At 45.5% G+C, this 13497-nt stretch overlaps 1 protein-coding gene across 4 annotated transcripts in view; it reads right to left on the bottom strand.

Moving 5' to 3' along the window:
- LOC132823131 (fibroblast growth factor receptor-like 1) overlaps positions 1-13497 on the bottom strand; it is a 163533-nt gene that overhangs the window by 86517 nt on the left and 63519 nt on the right. For all 4 annotated transcript variants that reach the window (XM_060836679.1, XM_060836676.1, XM_060836677.1 and 1 more), the window contains one exon: positions 743-1015. In XM_060836679.1, coding sequence (XP_060692662.1) covers positions 743-1015 — 273 coding nt within the window. The remainder of the gene's footprint in view (positions 1-742; positions 1016-13497) is intronic.

Consider the following 13497-nt stretch of genomic DNA (forward strand, 5'->3'; position numbering starts at 1 on the left):
TTCTATATTCCACCACTAGACTACTCATCCAGAATGTTCCGGGGACCTGGGTTCGAATCCTGCCACAGCTGATGGTGGAATTTGAATTCATTAAAAAATCTGGAATTATGAATAATGACCATGAAGCGATTATTGGGGAAAAGCCCATCAGGTTCACAAATACCCTTTATGGAAGGAAACTGCCATCCTTACCTAGACTGGCTTAACTGTGACTCCAGACCCATAGCAATGTGATTGACTCTTAACTTCCTTAACAAATAGGGATGGGCAATAAATGTTAGCCTAACCCAGAACATCCACATCCATGAAAGAGTAAATAAATAATCAAACATTCTCCCAGATTTAATGGAAGGACAGGGTCTAGAGTACTTTGTGACGTCCATTGGGAAATGGTGTTCGAGAGAGAGAGAGAGAGAGAGAGAGAGAGACACACACACAGAGACGGCCATTTTGTACATTGCAACGCTCTATCAACTTCCTAACAGATCACCAAAAAAATACAACAGCAACTAGACTTCCAATGCCATCCATTGACTGAGGAAACACTTTGCAAAGCCCTGAGGGCAAGCAAGACTGCGCATAGATGTAAAGTTTTATTTTGTAAATCCTTCAGCAAAAGTGTTGGTGGGTGTCACGGAACCCAGTAAAGCATTATGTCCCAGCATTTGACAAGGCGTGTGAACTGAGGGAAGAAGGAACCATACCAAACAAGATCGAGATCAAAGGCGGTCTGTCTACTTACTGATGATGATGAGGGTGTAGTTGAGATGGATGCTGCCAAAGCCATTGGTTGCTCTGCAGACATACACTCCCGCGTCCTCCATTTCCACCTCCTTGATTTTGAGACCGTGCTGAAGGACTCGGAACCTCGTCCAGCCGCTGTGGATGGTGCGGCCGTCTTTGATCCACATGGTCAGCGGGGGAGGGTCACCCTCGACAGGACAGGCCAACCTGACCGTGCGGCCAAGCTTGACCGCCTGCCTGCTCATCACTTTCTTAGCAATCCTCGGGGGGCCTGGACATTAAAAAGAGAGGATCAGTGGTCAGTAAGGCTACAAGGGGGGAGCTGGCCTGAAATCTAGGGGAAAGGCATTATAATGAAATCCACTCATCAACTTTCAGCATCTCTGGTATCCTCCAAACTGCTCATAGATCCTGGATCATGCCCATTGATCTGAGATCTATAGGATCCATTGGAACTGGGGTGGTGTTATCTCACAGATTACCCCTCTATGGTGCCATCGATGGTACAAGGCAGGAAAATATAGCATTGCCTGGTACACTTGAGGCTTCAGCTAGCGATGGGTACATACCTGAGTATAGACTGTCTCATTGGCGTTCACAACAATATCACCACTTAATTGTTATTTGCGTTTACTGCTGTACTGACCTGCAGTTATTGTTGCAGTCATAGAGATGTACAGCATGAAACAGATCCTTTGGTCCAACTTCGGCTGGCATGCTGCCTCACAGCGCCAGGGACTGGGGTTCAATTCCCACCTCAGACAACTGTCTGCGTGGAGCTTGCACATCCTCCCCGTGTCTGCGTGAGTTTCCTCCCACAGTCCAAAAAAACCATGCAGCTTAGGTGAATTGGCCATGCTAAATTGCCCGTAGTGTTAGGTGAAGGGGTAAAATGTTGTGGAATGGGTCTGGGTGGGTTGGTCTTCAAAGGGTCGGTATGGACTTGTTGGGCTGAAGGACCTGTTTTCACACTGTAAGTAATCTAATCTAATCTAATCTAAACCCGTCCATGCTGACCAGATATCCTAAACTAATCTAATTCCATTTGCCAGCACTTGGCCCATATCCCTCTTAAACTCTTCCAACTCATGTACAAATCTAGATGCCTTTTAAATGTTTTAATTATACCACCTTCCACCACTTCTTCTGGCAGCTCATTCCATACACGTACCACCCATTGCATGAAAAAGTTGTCCCTTAGATCCCTTTTAAATCTTTCTCCTCTCACCTTAAACCTACACCCTCTAGTTTTGGATTTTCCCACCCCTCCTCTATTTACATTATCCATGCCCCTCATGATTTTATAAACCTCAAGACCCCTTGGCATCCGATACTCCAGGGAAAATAACCCCAGCCTATTCAGCCTCTCCTTGTAGCTCAAACCCTCCAACACCGGCAACATCCTTGTAAATCCTTGATTTGTGGATAAGTGATTATTAGTTATTGGTGTCCCAGACTATTTGCTATCATATCTTACAGGCTGGACCAACTCCATAGGCAGTCTGAAAAATGGAGATGATTGTCCTAGTTCCTTAAGGTGATTACTTAACGTAGCTTAAGACATAATAAATAAACAAAAATATCTTGTGCTTCACCTGAACCAGCCTGAAATCTGCCAAATGACCCATGTCAAGTCAGTATGCCAACTGGCCCCATCATTTTTGAGAAAATAAGATGGCCATTTTGACACCTGGTGATTCTGTGACTACCTTCAAATGCCAGCCTTTGCTTCATAATCTCTTATATCTTTAGCTAACAAGAATCATACTTCTCGGATCTCAGATTAACAACTGACTTAGCATCAATTACCATGGGTGGAAGAGAGCTCCGAATATAGAGTCATGCAGCACAGAAACAGACCCTTTGGCCCAACCAGTCCATGCCAAACATAATCCCAAACTAAACTTGTTCCACCTACCCTGCTCCTGGCCCCTATCCCTCCAACTCTTTCCTATTCATGTACTTATCCAAATGGCTTTTGAATGTTGTAACTGTACCCACATCCACCACTTCCTCAGGAAGTTCATTCCACCTGCAAACCACCCTCAACATCTTTTATTTTAATAAAATCATTCATAAGATGTGGGCATTGCTGGCTGGGCCCAGCATTTATTGCCTGTCCCTAGTTAGCCCTTGAGAAGGTGGAGTTGAGCTGCCTTCTGGAACCGCTGCAGTCTGTGTGCTGTAGGTAGACCCACAATGCCCTTAGGGAGTGAGTTCCAGGGTTTTGCCTGAGTGACACTGAAGGAACGGTGATCAAATTCCAAGTGAATGGAATGGTGAATGGTTTGGAGGGGAACTTGCACACTCCACGGGGAAACTATCCCAGGGTGTGTCAGAACTGAACCCAACCAGTCATTGAACAGTAGACAAACACAGTGAAACAATTCCATTCCTAGGAATATGTTTCAAGAGGTTACCAAAGCTGAAACTCAGCTGGTACCCCAACAAACCATGTCCATTTTGCTATGTACCCTTTACAAATGTCTTACTCAGCTATTATTAAATCATAATTTACTGTGGTGCATTTTGAATGGCTGCTGTTTGATCCAATCCTTTATTAGACAACAGCAAGCAAAGGTTTTAAGTCACTCCTGTTCAGTTTGTGCTCTGCCAAAGGGACACCCAGCTCCTGACTTCATTCCAGCCTTGGTTCACACACGGATAAAAGAGTTGAATTCCCAATGTGAAATGAGAGTGACAGCCCTTGGCATCAAGGCCACATTCGACCAAATGTGGCATCGAGGAGCCGTAACAATACAACCCAAATCAATGGGTATCGGGGGTAAACGCCAGGCAGGTTGGAGCCATAACTGGCACATAGGAAGATGGTTGCTGGAGGTCAGTTATCTCAGCTTCAGGACATCTCTGCAGGAGTTCCTCAGGATAGTGTCCTAGGCCCAACCATCTTCAGCTGCTTCATCAGTGACCTTCCCTCCATCATAACATCAGAATTAAGGATGTTCGTCAATGTTCAGTACCATTTGTCACTCCTCAGACACTGTAGTCATCCATACTCTAATGCAACAAGGTCTGGACAATATCCAGGCTTGGGCTGACAAATGGTAAGTAACACTTGTGCCACACAAATGTCTTGCCAATACTACCTCCAATAAGAGACAAAAACAGCCCATCACTCCTTGATACCCAATAGCATTACAATCACTGAGCACCCCCACTGTCAACATCCCTGGGGGTTATCATTGACCAGAAACTCAACTTGACTAACTACATAAACATATTAGCTAAAGACCAGGTCAGAGATAGGAATACTGCAGTAAGTCACCTCCCGACTCCCCAAAACCTGTTCACCATCTACAGGGCACAAGTCAGGAGTGTGATGGAATTGTCCCCACTTGCCTGGATGGGGGCAGCTCCAACAACACACAGGATACTTGGCTCAGTTCAGGATAAAACAGTCCACTTGTTTACCACCACACCCACTGACACTCAGTAGCAGCAGTGCGTATCATCTACAAGATGCACTGCAGAAATTAACCAAGTCTCCTCAGGCAGCATCTTCCAAAGCTATGGCCAATACCATTCAGAAGGACAGCAGCAGCAGATACATGGGAACATCCAATTTAGTGGGAAGACCACTACCCTATCTTTAAGTTCCCCTCCAAGCCACTCAGCATCCTGACTTGGAAATGTATCGCTGTTCCTTCACTGTCGCTGGGTCAAAGTCCTGGAACTGCCTTTTGAGCAGCAAGGTGGGCGTTCCTATATCTCATGGACTGCTGTGGTTCAAGGCAGCAGCTCACCAACACCTTCTCAAGGGACAACAAGGGACCAGTAATAAATGCTGGCCCAGCAACAATGGCCGCATCCCATGACAATAAAAAATGTCAGCGCACTGTCCTGAAACAAGTAGCAGCCAATCTGAATTAGTGTGAAGCAATTCTTCTGTCCCTGTATTTCCCTTGACTAGAGCTTAGCACTTTCAACATTAAAGCAGGAAGCTCCAGAAGCTGCAAAATAGACGGGCCTGGTGGCTTCGAAATGCATATTGAGTGCATGTCTGTGTGCATGCATGCAAAGTGATTGCGTGCTCCAATGGGCATGTGCAACGGCATGTATGCTTCTACACATCTGGAACTATGGAAATGTAAGTGTATATTTGCTTTGCAAATAGGTTGCAATAACGGTTCTGCAATTGATTGCAGAAGGGAGGGCAGAGATGGTACCCCTGTGCATTTTGGGTGTCTATACAGCAGTGTTTTCCTGGTCTTCATAGCCCACCTCCCAGTGGGAGCCCACAATGGCCAGGAGCATTAGTCAGTGAGACACGATTGGACCAGTTGTCAGAGCGCAGCTCTCTGCTGGGATCTGTAGAGTTCACTGTTTGAAAAGACTATGGTATCTTGATTCAGTCAGAAACCACCCACTCCTGAATAAAAAACAAAAGAACCCCACTTGCTGTAAATTAGAAACAAACACAGAAATTGCTAGAAAAACTCAGCAGGTCTAGCAGCATCTGTGGAGAGAAGTCCGAGTGAATGTTACAGTTTGGAGTGAGCCTTCCTCAGAACGACTCATTCCTTCTGGCTCACGTTTAAAAGCAGCGACTGGAGATGAAGGTTAATCATTCACACTCGAATGTGACCACCCACCCAATTCCCTTTTCTATTCCGCAGCACCTTGAAAAAAAAGTCTTTTTGAAAAATGGCATTTTTGTGCTCAACAGTGATACATTATCCTGGATCATAAACTGCTTCTCACAGCATTTGCTGTGCCAACCATCCCCACACACACACACACACACACACACACACACACACACTCACAGACACACACACATACACACAGACTCACACATACACATGCACACAAACTGTCAAGCACAGATACACATACACACGCGCACACAGACTCACAAACACACACAGAGACTCACACATACACATGCACAGACTCACACACACACATGCACACACACACACACATGCACGCACGCACACACACACACTCACAAACACACAGACTCACACATACACATGCACACGCACACACACACAGACTCAGACATACACACGCATACACAGTGAAGCACAGACATGCACATACACATTGTCAAACACAGACACACAGACTCACAAACACACACACTCATACACACACACACACAGACTCACATATACACATGCACACACGCGCACACACACTTAAGCAGAGACACAAAGACTTACAAACACACACATGTGCAGACACAAACACACACATGTGCAGACACAAACACACGCTCCTTATTTATTCAGCAGGGCAAAGGTTAATGGAAAGTAAAAACATCATGTGATGTTTTACTGAAATGGATTTCAGCTCCGAGGCTGTGTTTCTTGGAAATGGTGGTGGCCCTAGTCTCCCTCCCTCGCGCCTCATTCTTAACCTTCCCATTCCTGGCTCTCCCCTTCCCTGGAGATTCTCTCACTGCATTGATGTCGGAAAGTTTCTGTGCCAGAAACCTGGCAAGTGTGTACCTTGGACGCCTCTGTACCTTCACATTTATTCAAATCATTTCCTGTTGCATTACCAGCTTATTCCAAACAGCAACCTCTCATTTTCACTTCAGATGTGAATGGGTCATTTGTTAATGGGTGCGAGTTTTATTTCTGTGCGTGTGTGTATGTGTCACAGGGCCAGGGTGAAACTGAGGCTTAAAATAACTACCAGGACTCTGTGACAAAAGGCCAGAATCACAGTAATCGATTGTATCTCTTTAAACGTTCCTTCTCATTTTCCCTTCTTTTCTACATGCTGTACCAGTTCGGCCTGCTCTGTGCTTTAATATGTACTATTTGATGTGAGTGAGCATCATGTATGAATCTGACTGCAGCCATCACTCTGTGCAATGCTCATTTTGCAGCGGGTCGTCAAACAATAGACAGATCTGGGAATCATCCCTGAAAGTGACATTTAATCCTGTCCTTCCCGCCCAGGAATGCTGAAGCAGTCTGTTATGTCTTGCCTTGTTACTTCAACCAGGATTGGGAAACTCAGCGTAGCCTATGTAGCGCTCTCCCTGTGTACTCTGTGCCAAATGCAGTGAACTTGAAGGCAACAACGACGGAGTTGCTTTTAGGAAGGGTGGCTGGGAGAGATGGACCTCAGAGCACCATTGGTCAAAGCAATGTTTCTCTTGAAGAGCTTTTCGGAGACAGGAAAGGTTTGGGGGGTGGGAGGGGTGGGGTGACAGAGGGTGAGGGAATTCTGAGATGGGGTTCAAGAGGCAGGGGTTGGTTGACCCGGTGACCCTGGGCGAAGATGTGTTTGCCAACTGAGCTGGCGAGGGAACTTAAAACCCTTTTCTGGAAAACATCCAGTAAGCAAAATAATAAACAATAAAAACAAAGACTTTTCTTAGAATCTCTGCCTGCTCCTTCTTATATTTATTTATTTCTTCAAACCGTGCCTGATAATTGCAATTCAGATCCAAGTACAATTCCAACATAATTCCAGAATGGAATTCCGATACATCAAACCGTTTCCACTTTCCTCTATGATTTAGAATTCTCAAGCCAGGTATAACACTTCCATCTATCATCTTGGTCCAACGATAATATTTCTCCTCAGTCTTTGTGTTTTCAGATTCTCCCTCAGGCTGGGTGAACACTCCTCCCCCTGCTCACCATCCTCAGTCTCCCTGATTCGCAGAGAGGGAAGGGGGCTGAAAAAGACCCTGGCACAGAATGCCCTCCTCTACCCTTGTCCTCTCAACAATCTCGGAGTACCATCGCTCCAGCCTTGGGCGACCATGCTTTCACTTGTATGTGTGGCTCGGTAATCCCAATGTGACGCCACTCGGACCCACCCCACCTGCTCCTTTAAAAAGCCCCTACCACCAAGCCTCTGGCTGGCTGAGAGGAGAAGGTGAGGGTGCTGGAGGCTAGCTGACCAAACATGTCCCCCCTTTGGCAATGCTCCTGTGCAGTACGTTGGGATGGTTTCCTGAGGCTGAAGATGCTGGTGATGGCATGTTCCAGTTCAGATCCTGGATTAGTGAAGGGCTGGAAGATTGTTGGAGGTAGTGAGGTATGCGGAGCTCCAGTTTTATTGACTGGCAGAGGAAGCTTGTAGGTCTGCTTCTGATCCATCCATTTATAGGTCAGCAGAGAGTCTGGCTTGGGGCAGAGCCTGGGGATATGAACAGCAATGATAAAGGTTCATGACAGACCAAGAAAACTCTCTCCCTCTTACTGCCTGCCTTTGGCTTATCTTGGAAGGTATTGCAAGTCGACGATCTGTTTGGTGGCTGGTTTGATCGATGGTGCTCTGAGGTCCATCTCTCCCAGCCACCCTCTCCAAAAACAACTCCTTCATAGCTGCCCTCCAGTTCACTGCATTTCTCCATTTGGCACAGAGTACACAGGGAGAACACTATAGAGGCACAAATACTCGCTGTGGTCTACACTGAGCTTCCCAATCCTGGTGGAAGGAACAAGGCAAAACAAAACAGGCTGCTTTTGCATTCCTGGGCAGGAAGGAAAGGCTTAAATGTCACTTAAAGCCATAGAGATGTACAGCACAGAAAAAGACTCTTCGGTCCAACCCGTCCATGCTGACCAGATATCCCAACCCAATCTAGTCCCACCTACCAGCACCCGGCCCATATCCTTCCAAACCCTTCCTATTCATATACCCATCCAGATGTCTCTTAAATGTTGCAATCGCACCAGCCTCCACCACTTCCTCTGGCAGCTCATTCCATACAGAATGTATCTCCCTTGGCCATTTAGACTTGAAGTGGGACTTGAACCTGGATGTTCTGAAGTCAAGAAGTAGGGTCACATCCCACTGTGCTCCAAGACAGTTAAAGATGCTACAGAACTGCAAACTGTTATTAAACCATTCTACTCAGATACTGGGTACATGAAAAAGCACATTCTTTTGGACACTGGAGATGCTTCTTGCCTCTGTTATCATCCAAGGAATCATCTTAGGAAGGTGGAGTTGGGTGACACCCTTATTTCATTGTCGTCTATACACTCACAGTGTGAGTGGGAAAATGTTTGGAACGGAAAGTAAAGAGTGAATTAATTTGATTTAATTGATTATTGTCCCATGTACCTAAGCACAGTGACAAGTTTTGTTTCGCATGCAATGCAGGCAGATCATACCATTAAAAGATCACAGAGTGATAGAACAGAGTGAGGAACACAAAGTTACCACTCCACAAAGAGCAAAAGCAACATTCGATTTGAACTTGGAGAGGTCCATTCAGAAATCTAATAACAGCTGGGAAGAAGCTGTTCTTGAATCTGTTGGTGCGTGTGTTTAAGCTTCTGTATCTTCTGCCTGATGGAAGAGGTTGGGAGAGATTATAACCGGGGTGGGAAGGGTCTTTGATGATGTTGGCTGTCTTCCCAAGGCAGTGGGAAGTGTAGATGGAGCCAGTGGATGGAAGGTTGGGTTTGTGTGAAGGATTGGGCTGTGTAGTTTCTCTGTAGTTTCTTACAGTCCTCGGCAGAGCAGTTGCCATACCAAGCTGTGATTACACCCAGGTAGAATTGTGAATTAACAGCAAAGATGAGGGAATAGAAAGAGAAAGGAAATCAAGCTGGAGCTTAAGATGAGATAAGGCAGGTAAAGAAGAAATATACAGATGAGGAAAAGATGGATTAGATACATAAGAGCAATTTTAACATCCGGAATAAAAGGAAAATACTGTGAATGCTGGAAATCTGAAACAAGCACCGAGGATACTGGAGAAAGTCAACAGGATGGTGGAGAGAGAAACAGTTCAGGTTTTGAGTTGAAGGGTGTGGTGCTGGAAAAGCACAGCAGGTCGGGCAGCATCTGAGGAGCAGGAGAGTCAATGTTTGCCTGAAACGTCGATTCTCCTGCTCCTCGGATGCTGCCTGACCGCCTGTGCTTTTCCAGCACCACATTCTTGACTCTGATCTCCAGCGTCTGCAGTCTGCACTTTCTCCCCGTTCAGGCTTTGAGTCCAGGCTGACCCTTCTTTCGATTGGACTTGAAACATCAAACTGTGTGTGTCTCTCTCCACAAAGGCTGCTGAATCTCTGCATCATCTGTTTCAGACCCAGTGGGGAAGAGGACTCTGAGCAAAGAAAGGCCTTATCTCAGTTCTAAATGGTTACCCCTTTTTCAGAGACCCTGCCCTCGGATTGTGGAACACTCTAAGGTGGGGAAATCGTCATTCCTTCCTCTAACCTGCCGAGGCCTTTATGTATTTGTCAACGAGATCTCTGGGTCTAAATGCTGGAGAATATTTTCCTCAATCTTTCCTCTAGGATGATCCTGAGACCCCAGTGATCGATCCGGTCTGCGTTTGATGCACTCCCTCTGGGGAGGGCCATATGAAGGCCACCCTGGCTCCTGTGTTATTCTGAGGCTTCTATGAATGGGGAAAAGAATGAATAAAAAAGGTTCTGTCACAGCTCAACGGACACAGGAAACAAAACCTGACATAAAGCCACGCGCTACCAGACAAGAGTCTGCTAGAGAGAGAGAGAGATAGATATGGAGACAGAGATAGATAGAGCGAGAGATAGATAGAGCAAGAGATGGATAGAACGAGAGATAAATAGAACGAAATAGAGCAAGAGATGGACAGAGTGAGAGGTAGATAGAGAGAGATAGAGAGTGAGAGATAGAGAGTGAGATAGAGATACAGAGAGAAAGTGAGACAGATATAAATAGAGAGAGAAAGATAGAGAGATAGAAAGATAAAGAAAGAGAGAGAGATGGAGAGATGGAGAGAAAGAAATAGGGAAAGAAAGAGATAGAGAGAGAGAGAAAGAGAGAGAGAGAGAGAGAGAGAGAGAGAAAGAGAGAGAGAGAGAGAGAGAGAGAACCAAGATAGCTGCTAAAGAGAAAGAGCTGGGCATTCATTAAAGGCAAATGGTCCAGGCATATGTCTGCAGACAACATGGGACCATTGAAACAACTAAAGAGAGACGTTAAAGAGGGAGAGAGAAACAGAAGAGGACAAAGATAGAGCCCTTTGCTGGCTTATCTTATTGTTTTAAGAATACTGAGCTGAATGTTAACAGGGACAGTGACATCTGTTTGATTATCTGTTGTATGGGAAATTTTCAGTCTAAGAAAGTGTACAATCTACCTACTTAACACTAGGGGGGGGAATAATATGGTGAGCTGTTCCAGAAAGTTCTAGAACAACACAGAAGAGTAACAAGGTCTCTCTGATTGAGTTGAAAATGTGTTGCTGGTTAAAGCACAGCAGGTTAGGCAGCATCCAAGGAATAGGAAATTCGACGTTTCGGGCATGAAGGGCTTATGCCCGAAACGTCGAATTTCCTGTTCCTTGGATGCTGCCTAACCTGCTGTGCTTTAACCAGCAACACATTTTCAGCTGTGATCTCCAGCATCTGCAGACCTCATTTTTCACCTCTCTGATTGAGCCCAGGGCCTGCCAAATGTTGGCCATTTGAAAGTACAGTCAGTTTTACCCTAAGGTGTGCTTCTTCAACACGAACTGGTTTTAACACAATTGAAGAATTTACACCATTATTTGTAGAATGCAAACTTACCTTACCTGGATTAGCTATAATGCAATTCCGGCCCCATCAATTTAAATGGCATAGTTATTGCGCGATTTTCTTATAATGTGAGATCACATGAGAACGGAACTATTACTTTATATCAGAGCCGACTGTATCTAAATACGGGGAGTGGTCAGTAATATCAAAAATCAAACTTTGGAATACTGTCTGCAAAATATTTCCTCACCGGGCGGCACGGTGGCACAGTGTTTAGCACTGCTGCCTCACAGCGCCAGGGACCTGGGTTCAATTCCCGCCTCAGGCGACTGACTGTGTGGAGTTTGCACGTTCTCCCCGTGTCTGCGTGGGTTTCCTCCGGGTGCTCCGGTTTCCTCGCACAGTCCAAAGATGTGCGGGTCAGGTGAATTGGCCATGCTAAATTGCCCATAGTGTTAGGTAAGGGGTAAATGTAGGGGTATGAGTGGGTTGCGCTTCGGCGGGTCGGTGTGGACTTGTTGGGCCGAAGGGCCTGTTTCCACACTGTAAGTCTAATCTAAAAAAAAAGTACCGAACCTGTGATCTGAAAGGGAGATGGAATGAGAAGGAGGAGAAAGTGAGGACTTCAGATGCTGGAGATCAGAGCTGAAAATGTGTTGCTGGAAAAGCGCAGCAGGTCAGGCAGCATCCAAGGAGCAGGAGATTCGACGTTTTGGGCATGAGCCTTTCTTCAGGAAGCCCTGAAGAATCTCCTGTTCCTTGGATGCTGCCTGACCTGCTGCGCTTTTCCAGCAACACAGATGGTATGAGAAACATCATTCTGGGAATTAAATGTTGCACAGTGACCCTAAACCCTAGTGAATGTGAGAAATGTTCAGGATATTGGTCGCATAAAATAGAAACAGAAAATACTGAGGAAACCCAGCAGATCTGGCAGCAAGTGTGGAGAGAGAAACAGAGTTAATGTCTTGAGTCTGGTGGGACTCTATTTCGGCCTTGCATTTCAGATTTTATTCCAGGACTCCAGCATCCTCAGTATTTCATTTTTATTTGGAGGACATTAATGGATTGAAAGTCACCTGTATTTGAGTATAGTAATGGCAGGGTGGAAACTTCGATTCAAACAGAATTCTTGAAAAATATAAAGACAATGGCTTCCCATTAGTCAGAGTGCAGAACATTGTGAGAGTCAGGTCCCACAGAGTTCTGTTCACCGTCCCTCACCCACACCTTTCCATTGCAACCAATTAAATCCCCTCCATTCCCTCACTATTGGTGAGTCTACAAATCCTCTCAGTCTCCAGCTTTTAAGGGATCAAATGGCCACAGAGAAAGGCAACTGGTAAGATGCTGTGAAACTTGAAAGGGTTCAGAAAAAACTTACAAGACTTTTGCCAGAGCTGGAGAGTTTGAGCTGTAGGGAGAGGCTGAACAGGCTGGGGCTGTTTTCCCGGGAGCGTCGGAGGCTGAGGGGTGACCTTATAGAGGTTTACAAAATCATGAGGAGCATGGATTAGGTAAATGGACAAGTTCTTTTCCCTGGGGTGGGGGAGTCCAGAATTCAAGGGCATAGGTTTAGAGTGAGAAGGGAATAATGTAAAAGGGATCTAAGAGCAACTTATGTGTATATGGAATGAGCTGCCAGAGGAAGTGGTGGAGGCTGGTACAATTACAGCATTTAAAAGGCATCTGGATGGGTATATGAATAGGAAGGGTTTGGAGGGATATGGGCCAAGTGCTGGCAAATGGGACTAGATTAATCATGGATATCTGGTTTGCTTCGGGAAAACATTACTGCTCTACTTAGCGAGGATATTTCTGAGGGATAGTCCAATGAAGCTATATGGGTGGAACTCAGAAATAAGAAAGGGATGATCACCTTGCTAGGATTGTATGATAGGGCCCCCAATGGTCAATGGGAAGCTGATGAATAAAAATGTTGAGAGACCTCAGATATATGTAAGAATGATAGGGTTGTAAGACTAGGGGATTGTAACTTTCCAAATATAGTCTGGGACTGCCATGGTTTAAGGGCTTGGGTGGTGAGGAATTTGTTAAATGTGTTCAAGAAAATTTTCTTTCTCAATGTGTAGTTGTATCTACTAACAAAGGAGTAAAATGTAACCTTCTGTTGGGAGATAAGGCAGGGAAAGTGACTGGGGTGTTAATGGGGCAGCACTTTGGCAGCAACGATCATGGTTCTATTAGTTATGGAAAAGGATAGGCCATGTATAAACATTAAACTTCTTAATTGGAGTAAGGCCAATTTTGGTGGTATGAGACAGAAGCTTTC

Source organism: Hemiscyllium ocellatum, chromosome 16 (assembly GCF_020745735.1).
Source record: "Hemiscyllium ocellatum isolate sHemOce1 chromosome 16, sHemOce1.pat.X.cur, whole genome shotgun sequence".
NCBI classification, from domain to species: Eukaryota; Metazoa; Chordata; class Chondrichthyes; order Orectolobiformes; family Hemiscylliidae; genus Hemiscyllium; species Hemiscyllium ocellatum.